This window comes from Primulina eburnea, chromosome 1 (assembly GCF_022965805.1).
Source record: "Primulina eburnea isolate SZY01 chromosome 1, ASM2296580v1, whole genome shotgun sequence".
NCBI classification, from domain to species: Eukaryota; Viridiplantae; Streptophyta; class Magnoliopsida; order Lamiales; family Gesneriaceae; genus Primulina; species Primulina eburnea.
In genome coordinates, this window is record NC_133101.1 from 14,743,083 (window position 1) to 14,763,006 (window position 19,924).

General features: G+C 38.4%; 1 protein-coding gene across 1 annotated transcript; it reads right to left on the reverse strand.

Moving 5' to 3' along the window:
* Positions 1-15,794: 15,794 nt before the first annotated feature.
* LOC140804764 (uncharacterized) lies at positions 15,795-18,349 on the reverse strand. The gene is made up of 8 exons (XM_073160890.1): positions 18,290-18,349; positions 18,169-18,222; positions 17,883-17,975; positions 17,738-17,803; positions 17,171-17,217; positions 16,263-16,964; positions 15,966-16,139; positions 15,795-15,861 (listed from the first exon to the last, which is right to left on the reverse strand). Exons 1-8 carry the CDS (start codon positions 18,347-18,349, stop codon positions 15,795-15,797), a joined length of 1,263 nt encoding a protein of 420 aa, XP_073016991.1.
* Between the last annotated feature and the right edge of the window lie 1,575 nt (positions 18,350-19,924).

A 19,924-nucleotide genomic window follows, 5' to 3' on the forward strand; every position in this document is an offset into this window, starting at 1 on the left:
GGGCCGTTGCTGCACATACTAACATGAATTTAAAATACTTAACTTGCATGTCTTCGACGTAGGTACTTGAGCTCACCACCAAAGTGAAAAAGTAGCTTATGACATTCTAGTTCGCTCCGGACTTGACCTCGTATAATTATCGTACTAAACCATGACATAAAACCATAAAAACAAATCCAATATTTTTACATAAATAAATTTTAACCATGGTGCTAAACCATGATTTAGAACCCCGAAGCAAATCCTAAAAAAATAAAAAAAAAATTTTAAATTTTTAATTTTTTTTAAAAGGGGTACACGGACCCCGTGTAGGGGTCCGTGTACGGGTCCGGGTAGGCTCGAGAAAATCGAATTTTTGAAGGAAAACGGACACGGACTCCGTGTAGGGGTCCGGGAAGGGGTCCGGGTAGATACTGGACTTGCATACTCACGAAAATTCACTAACTTATTCATTCACCCTTTCAATCCAAGCCTAAGAACCATGAACTAACACTTCAAGACTCATCCTAGGATGTTATTACATTGATTCAAACCCATACAAACACACCGAACGTTCCCAAACATCGACAAGTAACTTCAATACAACCATAACCCGCAATTCGGCATCGTTTCGCTTCCTACGACTTCTATTACATCCAAGCCAATCCAGACCCAAACGAACCACCAAATAACACCTAAATACATCTCATAACATATCTAAATACAGTAGCACAAGCCCGTCGATGCCCAACGAAGCCTGCAACAATTAACTTCAAGAACATAATCAACATCAACAATTTCTAAAACGCAGTTTGAGCTGTCCCACGAAAAATATCATAACTCACACAATTTTTATTCAAATTACTCGAATTTTATATCAAATCGAAGGTATCAAAAAGTTCTACATTTTTTTAGTTGAAAATTTTCTCAAAATCTTGACCGAGAATTCGCAGTTTTAACAAGAACAGTAAAAACGTGATTTAGATCTAAAAATTCTCCTTCAAAATCGATCCAAACAATTAACCGCTCAAACTATGAACATCATACATGAATTTTACGCATAAAACAACGCAACACATAATATGACATGATCGACGCTGCAAAGAAAGATTATACGTGCCTTTGATGATTAAATAATACCGAAACGACGACACCGAAGCGGAGATGGAGCGAGAGACGATCCGGGACGAACGTGGCTCGATTTTCTTGAAATAAACTCAACAAAATATTGCTGGAGATTTTCAGAGAGAAGGTGCTTGATGAAGGAAATGGGAGAGGAGATTTGATGCAAAAGAATTCTAACAAAACTTCCCATCTTCTTTCTTTAGTCAAAGATATAATATAAAAATGTGTTGTTTTAGATGTGTGTGTGTGATACGTGTATGAGTGTGTGTGAAAGTGTGAGTGTGAGTGAGTTTAGTTAATTAGGGAAATATAATATGCTAATTTAATAGTTAAAAATGTTATTAAAAGTTAATCTTCTATATTTTACAAAATCCTCAAATTAACAACATAAAATACAAAAGTACTAAATCTCTAAAAGTTTTAAAATTATAAAATCACCTAATAATTAAATTAGGCTTTTAAAATATTAAAACCTCATAAATCCATTAAAATACTCAAATCCTAACTTAAAATAAAATATCGCAATTAAATTACTAAAAATCATCCCGGTCTCCTTTCCTCGACCCGCCTCGAATAATTGTCTAAAACATAAAACTCAAGAAAATATTTTAACGTAGATCAATTAAACATAAATATTAAAATAATAAATTTCATAAATTAAATAAATGCATAGATTTTATGTATACTGATTTTGGGCATTACAGTTTCTCCCCCACTTATAAAAATTTCGTCCTCGAAATTAAGTCTTACCGAACAACTCCGGGTATCGAAGTCTCATGTCTGCTTCAGCTTCCCAAGTGGCCTCCTCCACTGATTGATTCAGCCACTGAACTTTGACTAGCTTAGTCGTCTTGTTCCGAAGCCTACGCTCTTGCCTCTAAGATTTGAATCGGTCTTTCCTCATAAGACAGGTCTGGAGTCAACTGCAACGGCTCATGGCTCAGAACATGCGAAGGATTAGCTAGATACTTTCTCAACATAGAAACGTGGAACACATTGTGCACTCCGGACAAATTCGGCGGTAATGCTACACGATAAGCTAGAGTTCCAACTCTGTCAAGAATTTCGAACGGTCGAATAAATCTCGGACTAAGCTTGCCTCTCTTCCCAAATCTCATAACACCTTTCATAGGTGCTATTTTTACAAAAACGTGATCACCTACGGCAAACTCGAGATCTCTTCTTCTCTTGTCAGCATAACTCTTTTGACGGCTCTAGGCGGTCTTCAATCTGTCACGAATCTTAACCACCACATCTGCAGTCTGCTGAACTATTTCTGGACCAAGTTCTGCTCTCTCACCAACTTCATCCAATGAACTGGCGATCTACACTTCCGTCCATACAAAGCCTCGTAAGGAGCCATACCTATTGATGATTGGATACTGTTATTGTAGGTAAACTCCACTAGAGGTAGCTTAGACTCCCAAGTCCCCTGAAAATCAATCATACAGGCTCTCAACAAATCTTCTAATATCTGTATCACTCGCTCAGACTGGCCATCTGTCTGAGGGTGAAATGCTGTACTGAAAAGCAACTTCATCCCCATGGCTGCATGTAAGCTCTTCCAAAAGGACGATGTGAACCTCGGGTCCCTATCGGACACTATCGAAACTGGAATCCCGTGCAAACGAACTATCTCCCGGATATAAAGTTCTGCATACTAAGTCATGGAGAAAGTCGTCTTCACCGGTAAGAAATGTGCCAACTTAGTTAGTCGATCCACTATGACCCAAATGGCATTAGATCCTCTGACTGAACTCGGCAAACCAACAACAAAATCCATGGTAATATTCTCCCATTTCCACTCTGGAATGGGGAGTGGCTTAAGCATCCCTTCTGGCCTCTGATGCTCTGCTTTCACTTGTTGACAAGTGAGACATTCTGACACAAATCTGCGGATGTCTCGTTTCATCCCTGGCCACCAATACAAAATTTGCAGGTCTTTGGACATCTTGGTACCTCCTGGGTGAATAGAATACGGAGATGCATGTGGCTCTGACAAAATATCCTTTCTGATTGAATCAACACTAGACACCCACATTCTATCTTTGTATCTCACAATACCATTGGACACTGAATAAAGTACACTGCCCTTGGCTTCATCTTTCAGCCTCCATTTCAATAACTGCTCATCTGAAGGCTGACTTGCTCGAATACGGTCTAACATGGAAGATTGGACTGTCAGATTAGACAACTTCAGAGCTCTGCCATCGGGATAAACTTCCAACTCAAACTTTTGAATCTCAGACTGAAGAGGTCTCTGCCCTGATAACTGAGCTATGACCGCAACTTTTCTGCTCAACGCGTCTGCAACAACATTAGCTTTTCCCGGATGGTAGATAATTTCACAGTCATAATCCTTCACCAGTTCTAACCACCGTCTCTGTATCATATTTAACTCTTTCTGCGTGAAGAAATATTTGAGACTCTTGTGATCGGTGAAAATCTGACATTTCTCACTGTACAAATAGTGTCTCCAAATCTTCAATGCAAAGACAACAGCTGCTAACTCAAGATCATGTGTCGGGTAGTTCTTCTCATGTACCTTCAACTGCCTGGAGGCATAAGCTATGACCCGACCCTGCTGCATCAATACCGCTCCTAAACCGAGCTTGGATGCGTCGGTGTATAACACAAAATCTCCTTGCCCTGATGGCATAGCTAACACCGGTGCTGAAATAAGAGCTTGCTTCAAAGTATCGAAGCTCTTCTGACATTCATCACTCCACACAAATTTGGCATTTTTCTTGGTCAATGAAGTGAGTGGTACTGCTATGGATGAAAACCCTTGAATGAACTTACGGTAGTAACCGGCTAAACCCAGAAAACTGCGGATATCAGATGCATTCTTCGGCTCAACCCATTCCTTGACAGTTGCTACTTTTGCTGGATCCACCTCGATACCACTACTAGATACTATATGACCCAAAAAAGCTACCTTTTCCAACCAAAATTCGCACTTACTGAATTTCGCAAATAACTTGCGACTCTGGAGAATCTGTAAAACTATCCTCAAATGCTGGTTGTGCTCCTCATGGCTCTTCGAGTATATGAGGATGTCGTCAATAAATACTATGAAGAACTGATCAAGATACGGCTGGAATACTCGGTTCATGAGGTCCATGAAAATAGCTGGAGCATTCGTCACTCCAAACGGCATCACTAAGAACTCGTAATGCCCATACCGGGTCCTGAAAGCTGTCTTGTGGACATCTGCATCCTTTACTTTCAGCTGATGATACCCTGATCGAAGATCTATCTTAGAGAACACGGTAGCTCCCTGCAATTGATCAAACAAGTCTTCGATTCTAGGCAGAGGGTACTTATTCTTGATCGTTACATTGTTCAACTCACGGTAATCGATGCAAAGCCTCATGCTCCCATCCTTCTTTTTCACAAATAGCACTGGTGCGCCCCATGGTGAGAAACTAGGGCGAATGAATTCTTTGTCTAGAAGTTCCTGTATCTGCTGTTTGAGTTCTAACATCTCAGCTGGAGCTAATCTGTATGGTGCCTTAGAGATTGTCATTGTGCCTGGCATGAGGTCAATGGCAAACTCCGCCTCTCTATCCGGTGGAAGGCCTGCAACGTCATCTGGAAAGACGTCTAGGAATTCTCTGACTACTGGCACCTCTGATATAGATGGAGTGGGCACATCAGGTGCTGAAACAACACTGGTCAAGAAAGCCTGATACCCCTTAGAAATCAGTCTCCTCGCCTGCATGCAGGAGATCATGCGAGGAAAATTCCTCCATCTAGCTGGCTCGAATAGGAATTGCTCCATGCCCAGTGGTCTAACCAACACTGATCTTTTCTGGAAATCAATCAGAACTCTATTCTTAGTCAACCAATCCATTCCCAATATAATGTCGAATTCTGGCATCGGCAATAAGATCAAATCTGCATATACCAGGTGACCATGCATTTCCAAATCAATGTCTCTGACCACACTGGTAGCTAACAGCTCTTCTCCTGATGGGACTGTCACTGAATAATTCACGTCGAGGCCGATGGTCTTGATATCCAAGTGACTAGCGAACGTCTCTGCGATGAATGAATGGGTGGCTCCTGAGTCTATCAAGGCCTGAGTAGCTATTCTCTTAATGAAAATACTTCCTGAGAGACGTTAGCACAACACGAAACTTATATCCCAAAATTACTAACATTATCCTTGAGCATAGTAGAGATCGATATATTCTAAGTCACTCAAAAATATTACTAGCACACTAATAATCTCAATAAAATTCCAACACTCACGAAAAATAATACTGAGTTCAGGTAAGAAAGTTTACCGGTCAGTAAGGTAGTGTCTAGATTCGCCTCCTGTGCATGCATGGCGAACACTCTGCCCTGAGTTGGCTGTTTCCACTGCGGGCAATCTTTCAGCATGTGGTCACTGGCTCCACACTTAAAGCATTTGCCTGATCCATACAAACATGGCCCTGGATGCTGACGGTTGCACTTAGGACACACTGGGAAAATAACGGGCTTCTGAGGTGCCCCCTGCTGTTGAACTGGACCTTTGCCCATCGGCGGTCCTTGATACGGCTTCTTTCCCGGCGGTCCTTGGTAAGGCCTCTTATGCTGAGGTCGCTGATGCTGCTGCTGCTGGTGTTGCTGTGGTGCCTGATAGGGCCTCTTGCCCTGCCTGTCCGCCTCGATATCCCTCAGATCTTGTTCTGCCGCCAAAGCTCTAAAAACGGCAACTGCATATGTAGTAGGGCCAGCTACCCTTACATCACGGCGCAAGATAGGCCGCAAACCATCCATAAAATGTCTCAACTTTTCCTGGACATCATTAGAAATCAGGGGTACAAAGTAACACCCCCTCTCAAACTTCCTGGCGAAATCTGCCACGCTGCTGTCTCCTTGACGCAACGTCATAAATTCTCTGGTCAATCGGGATCTTACCTCTTCAGTGAAGTACTTGGCGAAGAACAATTCCTTGAATCCCGTCCAACTCAAAGTCTTCAAATTCACTGCCACTGATGTGCTCTCCCACCATAGCCTAGCGTCCCCTGACAGAAGGAACGTGGCACACCTGACCCTATCAGCATCGGTCAGCTCCATAAAATCGAAGATTACCTCGATGGACTTGATCCATCCTTCGGCTATCATCGGGTCAGTGGTACCCGAGAACTCCTTTGGACTCATCCTCCTGAACCTTTCATACACTACTTCTGGCCTGGGTCTATCCTCTGCACCCATTGCTGCAGCGTGGTTCCCCGCAAACTGTGCGAAGAATTGAGTCATGCCTGCAAGCATCTGTGCCTGCATATCTGGTGGTGGAGGAGGAGTGGCCCTCTCTCCATCATAAGTCTCTCTGTCCTCATCCCTTGCTCCACGGGCAATCAAACGTCTAGGAGGCATACTGTTCTAAAATTTACCCAACATGCATGAACATAATATAAATTACATAAGATGCACATAACTTAAATTTTTAAATATGCCCATGCTGAAATCATGACTGAATACTTACTACATAACATAATTTCAAAACTTTAAAACTTACAGACTGGAGATGGGACTTCGTGAACTTCTTGTGACTGTCAGTAGGCATAACCCTTTTCAATAACACGGCTCTGATACCAATTGTAACGTACCGTACTTTTACTACTTCAAAATTTGCGGAAAAATTTAAAATTTTCATAAACATAAAATCCATACGGTCGTCACTCATCATTCATCATAATAATATTTGAAATCAACATCACTAACTAAAATTTGCCAACAACATACTTGTTCAAAACATCTCACATCCAACATAAAAGCAGAGTATTTTAAACTTTTCATAAAAACAAAAACTTAGTGGTCCTCAGGTTTAGCCTTCCGCTCAGTCCAAGCTTGCCCCTTGGTCGCCACCTCCTGTCTCCTCATCAACATACTCACCTGCATCGATCAAGTCTAGTGAGTCTAAAGACTCGACACGTATAAACTGAGAATAACGAGTACTACATAATAAAATCACATACATCTTTAAAATATAATATACATAACTCGAAACTTGAACTTGCATACTAAACTTGAACATACGTACATACATACTTTGACGTGCCATCATCATAAACTTTTCTTAAACATACTTGCATACTTGAACATACTTGAACATACGTAACTTCATCATTTTCGTAGAGGATGTTTCAAAGCAAGTGACCCATAACATAATAAATGCCTGTTCAGACATACCACAGTACTGGGCTGACATGGACGTATCCACTGCCACATACATGAGATCCCCGTTCATAATTTAACGGGCTGGTTGGTCCCCGTTCATAATTCAACGCTTTCCAACCTCGATCTAACCTGTTCGTAATTTAACGGGCGGATTGGTCCCCGTTCATAATTTAACGCTTCCCAATCCTAACATAATTTGGTCACAAGACATTTAGCATACCTCCAAAAACTTAAAATATTTTCTTTGCACGTCATCATACTTACTTGGCGTTGAGGGATTCGTTGGACTTCGATCGGGGCCGTTGCTGCACATACTAACATGAATTTAAAATACTTAACTTGCATGTCTTAGACGTATGTACTTGAGCTCACCACCAAAGTGAAAAAGTTGCTTATGACATTCTAGTTCGCTCCAGACTTGACCTCGTATAATTATCGTACTAAACCATGACATAAAATCATAAAAAGAAATCCTATATTTTTACATAAATAAATTTTAACCATGGTGCTAAACCATGATATAGAACCCCGAAGCAAATACTAAAAAAATAAAAAAAAAATTAAAATTTTTAATTTTTTTTAAAAGGGGTACACGGACCCCGTGTAGGGGTCCGTGTACGGGTTCGGGTAGGCTCGAGAAAATCGAATTTTTGAAGGAAACGGACACGGACTCCGTGTAGGGGTCCGGGTAGACACTGGACTTGCATACTGACGAAAATTCACTAACTTATTCATTCAGCCTTTCAATCCAAGCCTAAGGACCATGAACTAACACTTCAAGACTCATCCTAGGATGTTATTACATTGATTCAAACCCATACAAACACACCGAACGTTCCCAAACATCGACAAGTAACTTCAATACAACCATAACCCGCAATTCGGCATCGTTTCGCTTCCTACGACTTCTATTACATCCCAATCCAATCCCGACCCAAACGAACCACCAAATAACACCTAAATACATCTCATAACATATCTAAATGCAGTAGCACAAGCCTGTCGATGCCCAACGAAGCCTGCAACAATTAACTTCAAGAACATAATCAACATCAACAATTTCTGAAACGCAGTTTGAGCAGTCCCACGAAAAATATCACAACTCACTCAATTTTTATCCAAATGACTCGAATTTTATATCAAATCGAAGGTATCAAAAAGTTCTACATTTTTTTAGTTGAAAATTTTCTCAAAATCTCGACCGAGAATTCGCAGTTTTAACAAGAACAGTAAAAACGTGATTTAGATCTAAAAATTCTCCTTAAAAATCGATCCAAACAATTAAACGCTTAAACTATGAACATCATACATGAATTTTACGCATAAAACAACGCAACACATAATATGACATGATCGACGCAGCAAAGAAAGATTATACGTGCCTTTGATGATTAAATAATACCGAAACGACGACACCGAAGCGGAGACGGAGCGAGAGACGATCCGGGACGAACGTGGCTCGATTTTCTTGAAATAACCTCAACAAAATAATTCTGGAGATTTTCAGAGAGAAGATGCTTGATGAAGGAAATGGGATAGGAAATAATGGAGAGGAGATTTGATGCAAAAGAATTCTAACAAAACTTCCCATCTTCTTTCTTTAGTCAAAGATATAATATAAAAATGTGTTGTTTTAGATTTGTGTGTGTGATACGTGTATGAGTGTGTGTGAAAGTGTGAGTGTGTGTGAGTTTAGTTAATTAGGGAAATATAATATGCTAATTTAATAGTTAAAAATGTTATTAAAAGTTAATCTTCTATATTTTACAAAATCCTCAAATTAACAACATAAAATACAAAAGTACTAAATCTCTAAAATTTTTAAAATTATAAAATCACCTAATAATTAAATTAGGCTTTTAAAATATTAAAACCTCATAAATCCATTAAAAAACTCAAATCCTAACTTAAAATAAAATATCGCAATTAAATTACTAAAAATCATCCCGGTCTCCTTTCCTCGATCCCGCCTCGAATAATTGTCTGAAACATAAAACTCAAGAAAATATTTTAACGTAGATCAATTAAACATAAATATTAAAATAATAAATTTCATAAATTAAATAAATGCATAGATTTTACGTATACTGATTTTGGGCATTACAGGTGGCCAGGGATTAAGCGAGACATTCGTAGTTTCGTATCAGAATGTCTCACTTGCCAGCAAGTAAAAGCTGAACATCATAGGCCAACAGGGATGCTCAAGCCACTCCCTATTCCCGAGTGGAAATGGGAGAATATTACTATGGATTTTGTGATTGGGTTACCTAAATCAGTCAGAGGTTTCAATGCCATTTGGGTTATTGTGGATCGACTCACGAAGTCAGCGCACTTTTTGCCAGTGAAGACGACTTTCTCCATGACGCAGTATGCGGAGCTTTATATCCGGGAGATAGTCCGTTTGCATGGGTTCCTAGTTTCGATAGTGTCCGACAGGGACCCGAGGTTCACCTCGTCCTTCTGGAAGAGCTTGCATGCAGCTATGGGGACGAAGTTTCTTTTCAGTACAGCTTTTCACCCGCAAACAGATGGCCAGTCTGAGCGAGTGATTCAGATTCTGGAGGATTTACTAAGAGCCTGTATGATTGATTTTCAAGGGAATTGGGAGTCTAAGTTACCTCTAGTGGAGTTCACATACAACAACAGTTTCCAAACATCTATTGGTATGGCTCCCTATGAGGCGCTGTATGGGAGAAAGTGCATATCGCCAGTTCATTGGGATGAGGTTGGTGAGAGAGTAGAACTTGGTCCGGAGATAGTTCAGCAGACTGCAGACGTGGTGGTCAAGATTCGTGACAGAATGAAGACCGCCCAGAGTCGTCAGAAGAGCTATGCTGATAAGAGAAGGAGAGACCTCGAGTTTTCTGTTGCGATCACGTTTTATAAAGATAGCACCCATGAAGGGTGTTATGAGATTTGGGAAGAGAGGCAAACTGAGTCCGAGGTTCATTGGGCCGTTTGAGATTTTGGACAGAGTTGGGACACTAGCCTATCGTGTTGCCCTTCCGCCGAATCTGGCCGGGGTGCACAATGTGTTCCATGTCTCGATGCTGAGGAAATATTTGGCTAATCCTTCGCACATTCTGAGTTATGAACCGTTGCAGTTGGCTCCAGACCTGTCTTACGAGGAGAAACCGATTCAAATCCTAGACAGGAAAGAGCGCAGACTCCGGAACAAAGTGACTAAGCTAGTCAAGGTTCGGTGGCTAAACCATTCAGTGGAAGAGGCCACTTGGGAGTCAGAGACAGATATGCGACTTCGCTACCCGGAGTTGTTCGGTAAGACTTAATTTCGAGGACGAAATTTTTATAAGTGCGGGAGGAACTGTAGAGCCCAAAATTCAGTACACGTAAAACACATGCATTATTTAATTGTTGAATCAGTTATTTCATTTAAAATGATTTTTTCTTAGCCATGCATAATTTATGAAAATGCGTTATTTTAAATTAGTCATGTTTATTGTGATGCACGATAAAATGTTTTTTTTCGAGTTTCATGTTTCAGGCGATCATTCGAGGCGGGATTGAGGAAAAAACTGGTGACGATGTTGGCAATTTAAAAATGCGGTATTTTATTTTTAAGTTGAGGATGGGGCACTTTAAATGATTGTTTAGTTTTAGCATTTTTAAGCCTAAATCATTTAGTTAGTAATTTTAAGAGTTTAAAACTTTAAAATTAGCATTTTTGGTGTGTGTTATTTTAATTGTAGAGTTTATTTTAAGCTAGGTGGGTTAGCCTTTTTATTAGTATTTTTACTAGTTAATTAGCACTAATTACACAGAAATTTAAAACCACACGCACGTTTTATGCACTCACACACACTTACACGTTTTTACACACACTAAAACCCATAACACACACTACATGATTCTTTTCATCTTTTTCTTCAAAAAGAAATACTAGGGTTCTTCATTAGAACAGCAGCCGCCCCACTCCCCTATTATTATTCCAGCGATCTTGTGTGAATTCTTCAAGGATTGTAGCGCCACGGTCGTCCCGGATCAAGCCTCGCACCGGTTTCGCTTCGATATCGTCGGTTCGGTAACGTTTAATACCAATAAGGCACGTGTATCCTTTCGTTCCTGTATCGATCATGTCATATTATGCGTGCGTTGTTATTTATGTGTAAAACCATGTGTATGTTGTGTAGAAGTTTGAGCAATCATGTTTAAATCGCTTTTGAAGCCCTTTTTAGATCTGAAATTTACGTTTTTACTGTTCTGTTTAAAACTGCGAATTTTCGGGCAAGATTTTGGGAAAACTTTCAACGCGAAAAATGTAGAACTTTTCGATACCTTCGATTTGATATAAAATTCGAGATTTTTAGATGAAAAATGAGTGTGTTATGACGTTTTTCGTGAGACTGCTCAAGCTGTGATTTCCAGAAAATTATGTTATTGATGCGTTCTTGAAGTTTTATTGTTGCAGGCTTCGTTGGGAATCAACGGGTGATCGTTGCTGCTTCTAGGTATGTATAGCATGTTGTTAGGTTGGTATTTGGGGTGCCGGTTAGTGTCGATAGGCACTTGAATTTGTTAGAAGTCGTAAGAAACGCTTGTTGTCGATTTCCGTGCTTATGAGATTGTATTGTGTTAAGACGGGCTTCGTTATTTTGGGACGTATATACGAGTTTAGCTCATAACTATGGTGTCCTAGGAGGGTCTCAAAGTGTTGAATCTCTATCCATCATGTGTCAATTGGGAGAATAGGCATTGTGTAAGAAATTTCTCGCAGGTGCAGAAAATTTGAAGTCACGCGGACCCTTTGACGGACCCTGACACGGGGTCCGTGCCTTTACTTCCTTCGAGTAGCCAAATTTGTGTGCGTACACGGACCCCCACACAGACCATGGCACGGGGTACGTGTCTTTGATTCCTCACAAGTGTCAACTGTCCGAGCCTACACGGACCCCTTGACGGGCCCTAGCACGGGGTCCGTGTCCCGTCTTCTTTCCGAACATTTCTTTTGCGTACCTACACGGACCTATACACGGACCCAGGGACGGGGTCCGTTTACTCACGTTTTTGGGAAAAATATTATGGTTGCTTTGGGGTTTGATGTCTTGGTTTAGTGCAAGGGTTATCAAGGTCGTGCCATGGGAAATTGTAGAATGTCCTAAGGAATGATTGAGCTTGAGAGTAAGTATGATTTCTACGTCTAAGTTATGCAAGTTAAGTATGCAATTTCATGTTAGTATGTCGCAGCAACGGCCCCAGTCGAAGTCCAACGAATCCCTCAACGCCAAGTAAGTATGATGACGTGTAAAGAAAATATTTTTAAGTTTTTGGAGGTATTCTAAATGTCTTGTGACCAAATTATGTTAGTATTGGAAAGCGTTAAATTATGAACGGGGACCAATCCGCCCGTTAAATTATGAACGGGTTAGATCGAGGTTGGAAAGCGTTAAATTATGAACGGGGACCAACCAGCCCGTTAAATTATGAACGGGGATCTCATGTATGTGGCAGTGGATACGTCCCTGTCAGCCCAGTACTGTGGTTTGTCTGATCAGGCATTTATTATGTTATGGGTCACTTGCTTTGAAACATGCCTCTACGCAAAATAAAGTCATGTATGTTTAAGTACGTTCAGTTATGCAAGCATGTTTATGAAAGCTTTCAAGTTATGGCACGTCTATGTATGTACGTATGTTCAAGTTACGTTATGCAAGTTCAAGTTTTAGTATGTACGCTCTATTTTAAAGTTGCATGTGGTTTTATTACGTAATACTCGTTATTCCGGTTTATACGTGTTGAGTCTTTAGACTCACTAGACTTGATCGATGCAGGTGAGTATGTTGATGAGGAGACAGGAGGTGGCGACCAAGGGGCATGCTTGGACTGAGCGGGTGGCTAAACCCGAGGACCGCCATGTTTAAGTTTTATGCAAAAGTTAAATTACTCTGATTTCATATTTTGATGGAAATACTTTGAGCAAACCTTTTGTGAGCAAATTTTATTGTAGTTATTTTGAACAACCATGTCTTATGGGGGACTTGGTTGAGATATTTTATGGCAAACTTTGAAGGTTATTTTATGTTTAAGAAAATTTTAATTTTTCCGCAAATTTTGAATGGTAAAAGTACGGTACGTTACAAGTACGTAGATCATCTATGTTGTCTCGGATCAAAATACTAATGATATAAAACCTTGACTGCAGACTAATCTACTCGATAAATAATAACCAATTGGAAAGTCGGATGGAAGGTTGTCCAGTGACTCATCATATGATGACACATCTGTATGATTGAATATCTCTATGCACATACCAATGAAACGTGACCTATAACATCACATATATGTCTCGAAATAGTGTGACCAATGTATACCTTATTTTATAATCAAAATTGGATAATCGCTTTTTTTTCTGACAAAATTAAGGTGTAAAACTTGTCATACAAAAGTACAAAACAAATGTTTTTTTTTTTGACTTTTACCCCATCATATATTGATATAAAGATTTCATTCCGTGGATTCATGAATGATTTCAACTTTTGTCAAATTTTTGTGTACCTTTTCCTGAACTAATAATGTTGCAAATCATTAATGAATCAAGTCTTAAAAAAAAATTTAGAAAAAAATCGTAAAGAAACTAAATATTTGGAAAAAATATATATTATCAGTATATAGTATACATATGATTTATGACCTAAATTATTTATATATTATATTAAATAAACACCATGTGTATGTCGGCTAGTTTAAGTGTAAAGATAAAGTTAAATCAATGGGATACTTTTGCACGCGTGTGGAGATTTTGTGTGCTTACACGAATGAATCAGTTGGAATATGTGAAAAAGTCGTTTAAAGATGAAAAAGTTGATTCTTTGATAGATTCGGATAAACATTAAATTATACAGTCACAAACACAAAACGTGGCAGTGGAGGTGTCACAAGGGGTTTTGTGAAAAAGTTGATTCCTTTTGATAGATTCGTAAAAACATTAAAATATATAGTCACAAATCACAACACGTGGCAGTAGAGGTGTCACAAGGGGTTTTGTGTGACAAAGTGTGTAGTAGGTGGAGGGATGACAATGGGGTGGAGTTGGGTTTATTATCTCCATCCTAGTCTTCGAATTACATCCTTACCCCTATACCTGTCACGATCTTCGTTTTTTGGGGTTCGGGTTCGGTTCCCATTTCAAAAATATTAATGGGGCAACACGGCGTGGGTACAGGGATTCCCCGCCCCGATCCCCGTTTCGAGTTTTCCCCGTGGGTCTCCAAATCCTTGGGAAAAATTGTCATCTCTAAGTAGGTGTTGGTGTTTAAATTTATGGAAAATAACTTTTTTAATCAGCCAATATTGTTTATTTTGAATTTTAGTTTATTAACAGGTTAAATTTTGATCATTGTACACTAACTATCAATGTTCGGTTATTTTGGTTAAATTGCTAATGCGACGCTGAATATATTAACTTTTTCGACATCATAGCAGCATTCTTTTTAATGTTAGTAAATTTTTGGTTCAACTTAACAATTTTCAATGTAAGATCAATATTTTTTGTTTCAATGTCACAATTTTCAATATAAAATCAATACTATAAAGATAATTTTCTTAACTAAACACATAAACTAAGCTTTACAATAATGACATTCTATTACAATTAGCTATAAAAAATTGATTTTTTAGCATTTTTATTTGCAAAGTGATCAACCAATATTGCATAAATAGATTTTATTAGAACTCATTGATGTTGCGGAATATCACGAACCAGAACCTTCTTGTGCATTCCAAAAACTTCTAAATAGGTGCTCTGTAGAGGTTCAAGCACTTCTAAAACATTCTCCATATTTCATCAATTAAGAGTTTTCTGTTAAATCTTTTGTGCATAGAATAATCATTTAGAATAGTATAGAATGGAATTAACTAGAATAGTGTAGATCTTAGAACCTCCTAGAGAGTTGATATGTATCGCTTTCATTGTAGAAAGCTACTAGTATAAATAGGATTAATATAAATAGGGTGAAGCTCTTATTGTAAACTACCAAGTTTTCAAGCAATATAGCATTTTCTTTCAAAGTTTTCTAGAAGCATTTTTACTTAAGTCACTTGCACACAAGCACCAAAGGACTTTATCTATGCAGCTTACATGGGTAAACAGATAAAGTAAATGTCATAATTGTACAAAACCGTAAAATATTATTAAAATAAAGATCGTTTTACATTAGAGCCAATAAAAACCCAAGCCACAAGTTGGCTCGCTGGACACCTACTCTAACAAATACAAAATACTAGGAAATTCAAATATCCAACCATACTTTTCCTACCAATTAATAGAATAAACATCCTTCCATGGTAGTTATTATGTATAGGACATATAAGTGGATTTTCACAGAAGCACCACAGGAGGAAAAACTGGAAACACAGACCTGCTGACGGAGATAGAGGCCTGTCATAAATCATAGATTGTAAGGGGCTGCTGACTGAGGATTTCAGTCGAGAGGGCGGACTTTTCATTGACAATTTTTAAAGAGGAATTTCGTTATACTGGAGATGGGGAGAGTAAATATTCAGGCTGTAATCTTTGTAGAAGTATCCCACATAAGGGACAACATGGTGAGAAAGATTTCTTGAAGGCTGAAGATTCGAAAAAAGATTTAAAATTAGAAGGGTATAAAGGCATCGTGAAAAAAATTAGAGGTGCCAACTTTGAAGCTCGTCTTTGACAACAGATGCAAAACCAGGAATATTTAGCAGGGCAAAGTTGCATAGATACAGAACACCGGTGTAGCTTATGGGTTTGATCAACTCCATTGACATTCTTCACTCCCGAACAAATGGCGTATTCTATTGATTCAAATGGCACAATTGCTGAACAAAAACTGCAATGTTCTTCATATTCAAAACTCTCTCTCCTGTTAATAAAGCAAGAATGGAACCAGCCTTCAGCTAATAGATTGATACAGTATCTTAAGATGCTATTCTATGTATGTGTACATGAATGAACCAAAAGAAGTTCAACAAAGATAAGAACATACCTCTTCTTAATTTTACCAACTTTGGCAGCAAGAAATTTTAAATCATCCTCGACAATTTTCTCATGAAGTGAGATATAGTGCTCCAGTTGTGGCCATTCATCAGGACGCCAACAGCCAACATCGCAAAAATTTGTTGGCACATCTGACAGAAGATCTAAAATGGCAGAAAAATATAAACCAACAAGTCTTCTCCGTAGTTCATTTTCACAGCACAACTGCAACTCCTTCCATACATTTGTCCGTTCCTCTATGGCACTACTGAATCTTTCCAAGTCTTGGTGTTTTCTACTCTCGCTCACCTCATCATTTTTAAGCACAACATGCCTGATGATTACATTGATGAGGTGCAACTTACGGGTTGAAAGAGTGGGCAAAATTTTAAATGCCGTAGACAAGAACGTAGTACAAATGCCAAAATTGGATCCAAAATAAGATGTCAACCATTTCTGCAGAATATGCTCTACATAGTTTGGTATCGACTGTTTGAAAGACACGAGGGCTGCCACAATATCCCAAATGTTCAGAAGCCCACTGAAACTCCCACACAGACTCAGAGACCATAATATGTTTTTTTCCCACCAAATTAATTCTACCTCAGGGAAACCAGGAAATGATCCGAAATCAATATCAAAACATATATTGGAGGAAGTGTCCAATTGCTGCCCTCCAATCCAAAGGAACTCGATAGCAGCTTTCTGAGTTCTGTAAAATTACAATAACATTTATTGGTCAATCAAACATAGGTAACTGTTTGAACGGTTAGTTCTTATTGCTTCCATTCAGCTTTTGACTAAATCATCAAAATTTTCTTTAAAGAAATGTGGGTGCTTGTTTGTTGCAAGCATCTATCCACATGGCAGTTGCTATTTCATAATTTGTTACCAGAAAATATAATTTTAAAAGTTCACCTTTCCTGGTACATGGGATTTAATAAATCAGAATCAAATCTTCGAGCCTGCAAATAACAGACACCAAACTTCTTAGAACTAGATTTAAGTACAGGGGTATCAATGACATCTACTCAGCATAAGGTAAAAGGTGACCAAGTGGAAGAAAAGGATCAAGAGATTCCATTGCTTAGAGTCATTTCGGTAAACTAACTCCTTTTCCTAGGTATTATTATATGACTATTGTTCCGGAGAGATGAAATTTCGATCTTTCTATTTTCCTCTTTATTTTTATTTTCAGTAAATTTTCTTATTTTTGTAAAGGGCAAGAAGCAAGATATTGACCAATCTCATCTGAAACATAATATGAGAGAAGTAAAAAATCAATTTTTTGATGGTATGTTATCTAAGAGTTTTCTCAAAATGCTATGAATAAAATTCACTTTTTTCTTCAAATCTTGAATCGCTACATCGAGTGAGTTTATTATTTTGACTTAAAATTTGATAAGAGAGAAAAACTAGTACAATATTCAGGATAAGTTCATGGACATTCCAACTATAAGAGAATGGACGGATGGAATATGATACCACAGCAATTGCCAAGCTCCCATGAGATACTGCCAGACCAAAGCAAGAATCATATACATATGGAACCTGCAGAGAAAATCTAGAGTCTATTGGAAACAAATATGCAAATTTAAAACAGAAGTAAACATGAAAAATTAATGCATACATCCGGGGAGCTATTCAAACCAGGAGTATTTGAAGGAATGTGTATTTCCCTTAGTGCTTTCCCAACTAAATTCCACGCTTTCATAGAGTTGTCCTGTAATACATGAACTGATCAAATAATCTGGAGGGCTACCAAGCTTTTCAACCTCAAGCTTGCTTGAGGCATTACTTGATAACAAAAGCAATTAACATGGATTTTTTAATTTTTAATATATGTTGAACTAACACTCCCTTAATACTAAAATTCATATTTATATCAATAAAACACTTCCTTCAATATTTATTACCTGGCTGCAGCTGTACAAGCAGAGTCCATCAAAAGCCCAAGCTAAACCAGTGACCTGATTGTTATTTTACAAGATAAATCATATGTCATTCCATATGCCAAAAAAGGTGTTGAGAACTTACAATGTGGTCATGCGCACTATAACAGCCAATTATTTCAAATTCATGGCTGGTCATATTCATGGTCCACACTTCAAATGATCCAGATCCTTACCAATAGCCAGGAACAATTTAGTGGTGTTTGCAGGGGGGCAGTAAATGAAAGTATGGAGACAGGTGCTGAATCAACAGTAATAACCTAATTACACGAGCAATCACAAGTTCCAAAATAAGATATAATCAAAGTAGCTGGTCTTAATTTTGAAAGGATAAGTAGCAGACTTTTAGCAGGATATGCTGACCCTCCCTCAGCAAAGAAAATGAAGCATGAACAGTTTCAGATGACTTCAGCAGTTCCTTAATATTCATCTGCCAAATCTTCACTCTATAAACAAAAAGAAGAGGAAGTCACAAAATTAAATGTTATAATCAAATAAAAGGTAAACCTTATATGTATGTGTGTGTATAATTCAGTAGTTCTAACCCATGTCAAGCAAATGTGCTAGACTTTTGGCTTCGAAAACAGAAAAAGGTTAATTAGTTACTCACCTCCCATTAGAACTTCCCGTCGCTAAAAGAAGTTGAGGTTTTGAAATTTCAGAGCCATATAAAGCCCAGCAAATAGATGTGATGCATGTATCATGTGCCTTGAGAAAGCCACCATTTGATGCTTTACATGGGAGTTCAGGAGTAATAATGGAATAACTCTCTGGTGCATCAATTCTCCAGAATGAAATTAGACCACATTTCAATCCAGTAGCAAGAATAGAGCAGCAGCCCGAGGAATTATGAGGAATAGAAACCCAATCTTCAGATGTCCTCAGAATCGGCGACCAAGCCACAATAAGGGGTGTCAGCATTGCATTGCGAGAAGCATATTGTTGTGCCGTTATTAGTTGAACATTGCATTCTTTGATCTTCAGAGGTGTGTCCCTTCAGAAACAGATATGGGAATAATTTCCCATGTATTGTTTTCTTTTACATTGTCAAGTTTTTTTGCAGCAACCTAATAAAAATAGCAACACATTCAATGTAATGGCATATATCAAATGCACAAATTTTCAAATTGAAAGCAGATCATGTAGCTGCATTGAAGCTGATTTAGTAAGTATGGAGGTTCATGTCATGGAATAAAATGATAAAACTAAATCAGATAGTGAATGTAGTGTGCAGTACATTAGTTTCATTCTGTCTCCTTCGTTTTCATTCCTTTCTTAAACTAGATACAGGTGGCTCATTAGGGCATTCAGATTCTGCATTATCTCGACTCCCTATCACCTGTATAAAGAAAAAACCCCAAGAATAGTTGAAATTCATAGCATTAATTGTTATGTCATCAAGAATATTTCATCTAGAAAAGTATATGGGGATATGCAAGAAACGGTAATCAGCAAAAAGTTGAAAGATAGAACCAACTCACATCTAAACTTTCTGAAGATATAATTTGAGACTCTCTGAAATTGATCTTGGAAAGATAATTATACATCATCTCTGATATGTCCATAACCTAGAAAATTTCAGATTATAACTTTAGCAAATGTATGAAAAACAAACATTAAATTTAGGAATCACAGATAACATACTAGATTCCAAATTCATGACATTTATTATGCATAAGCAACAAAACCGTAAATACAACAAACTTGAAGGGCTATGAAA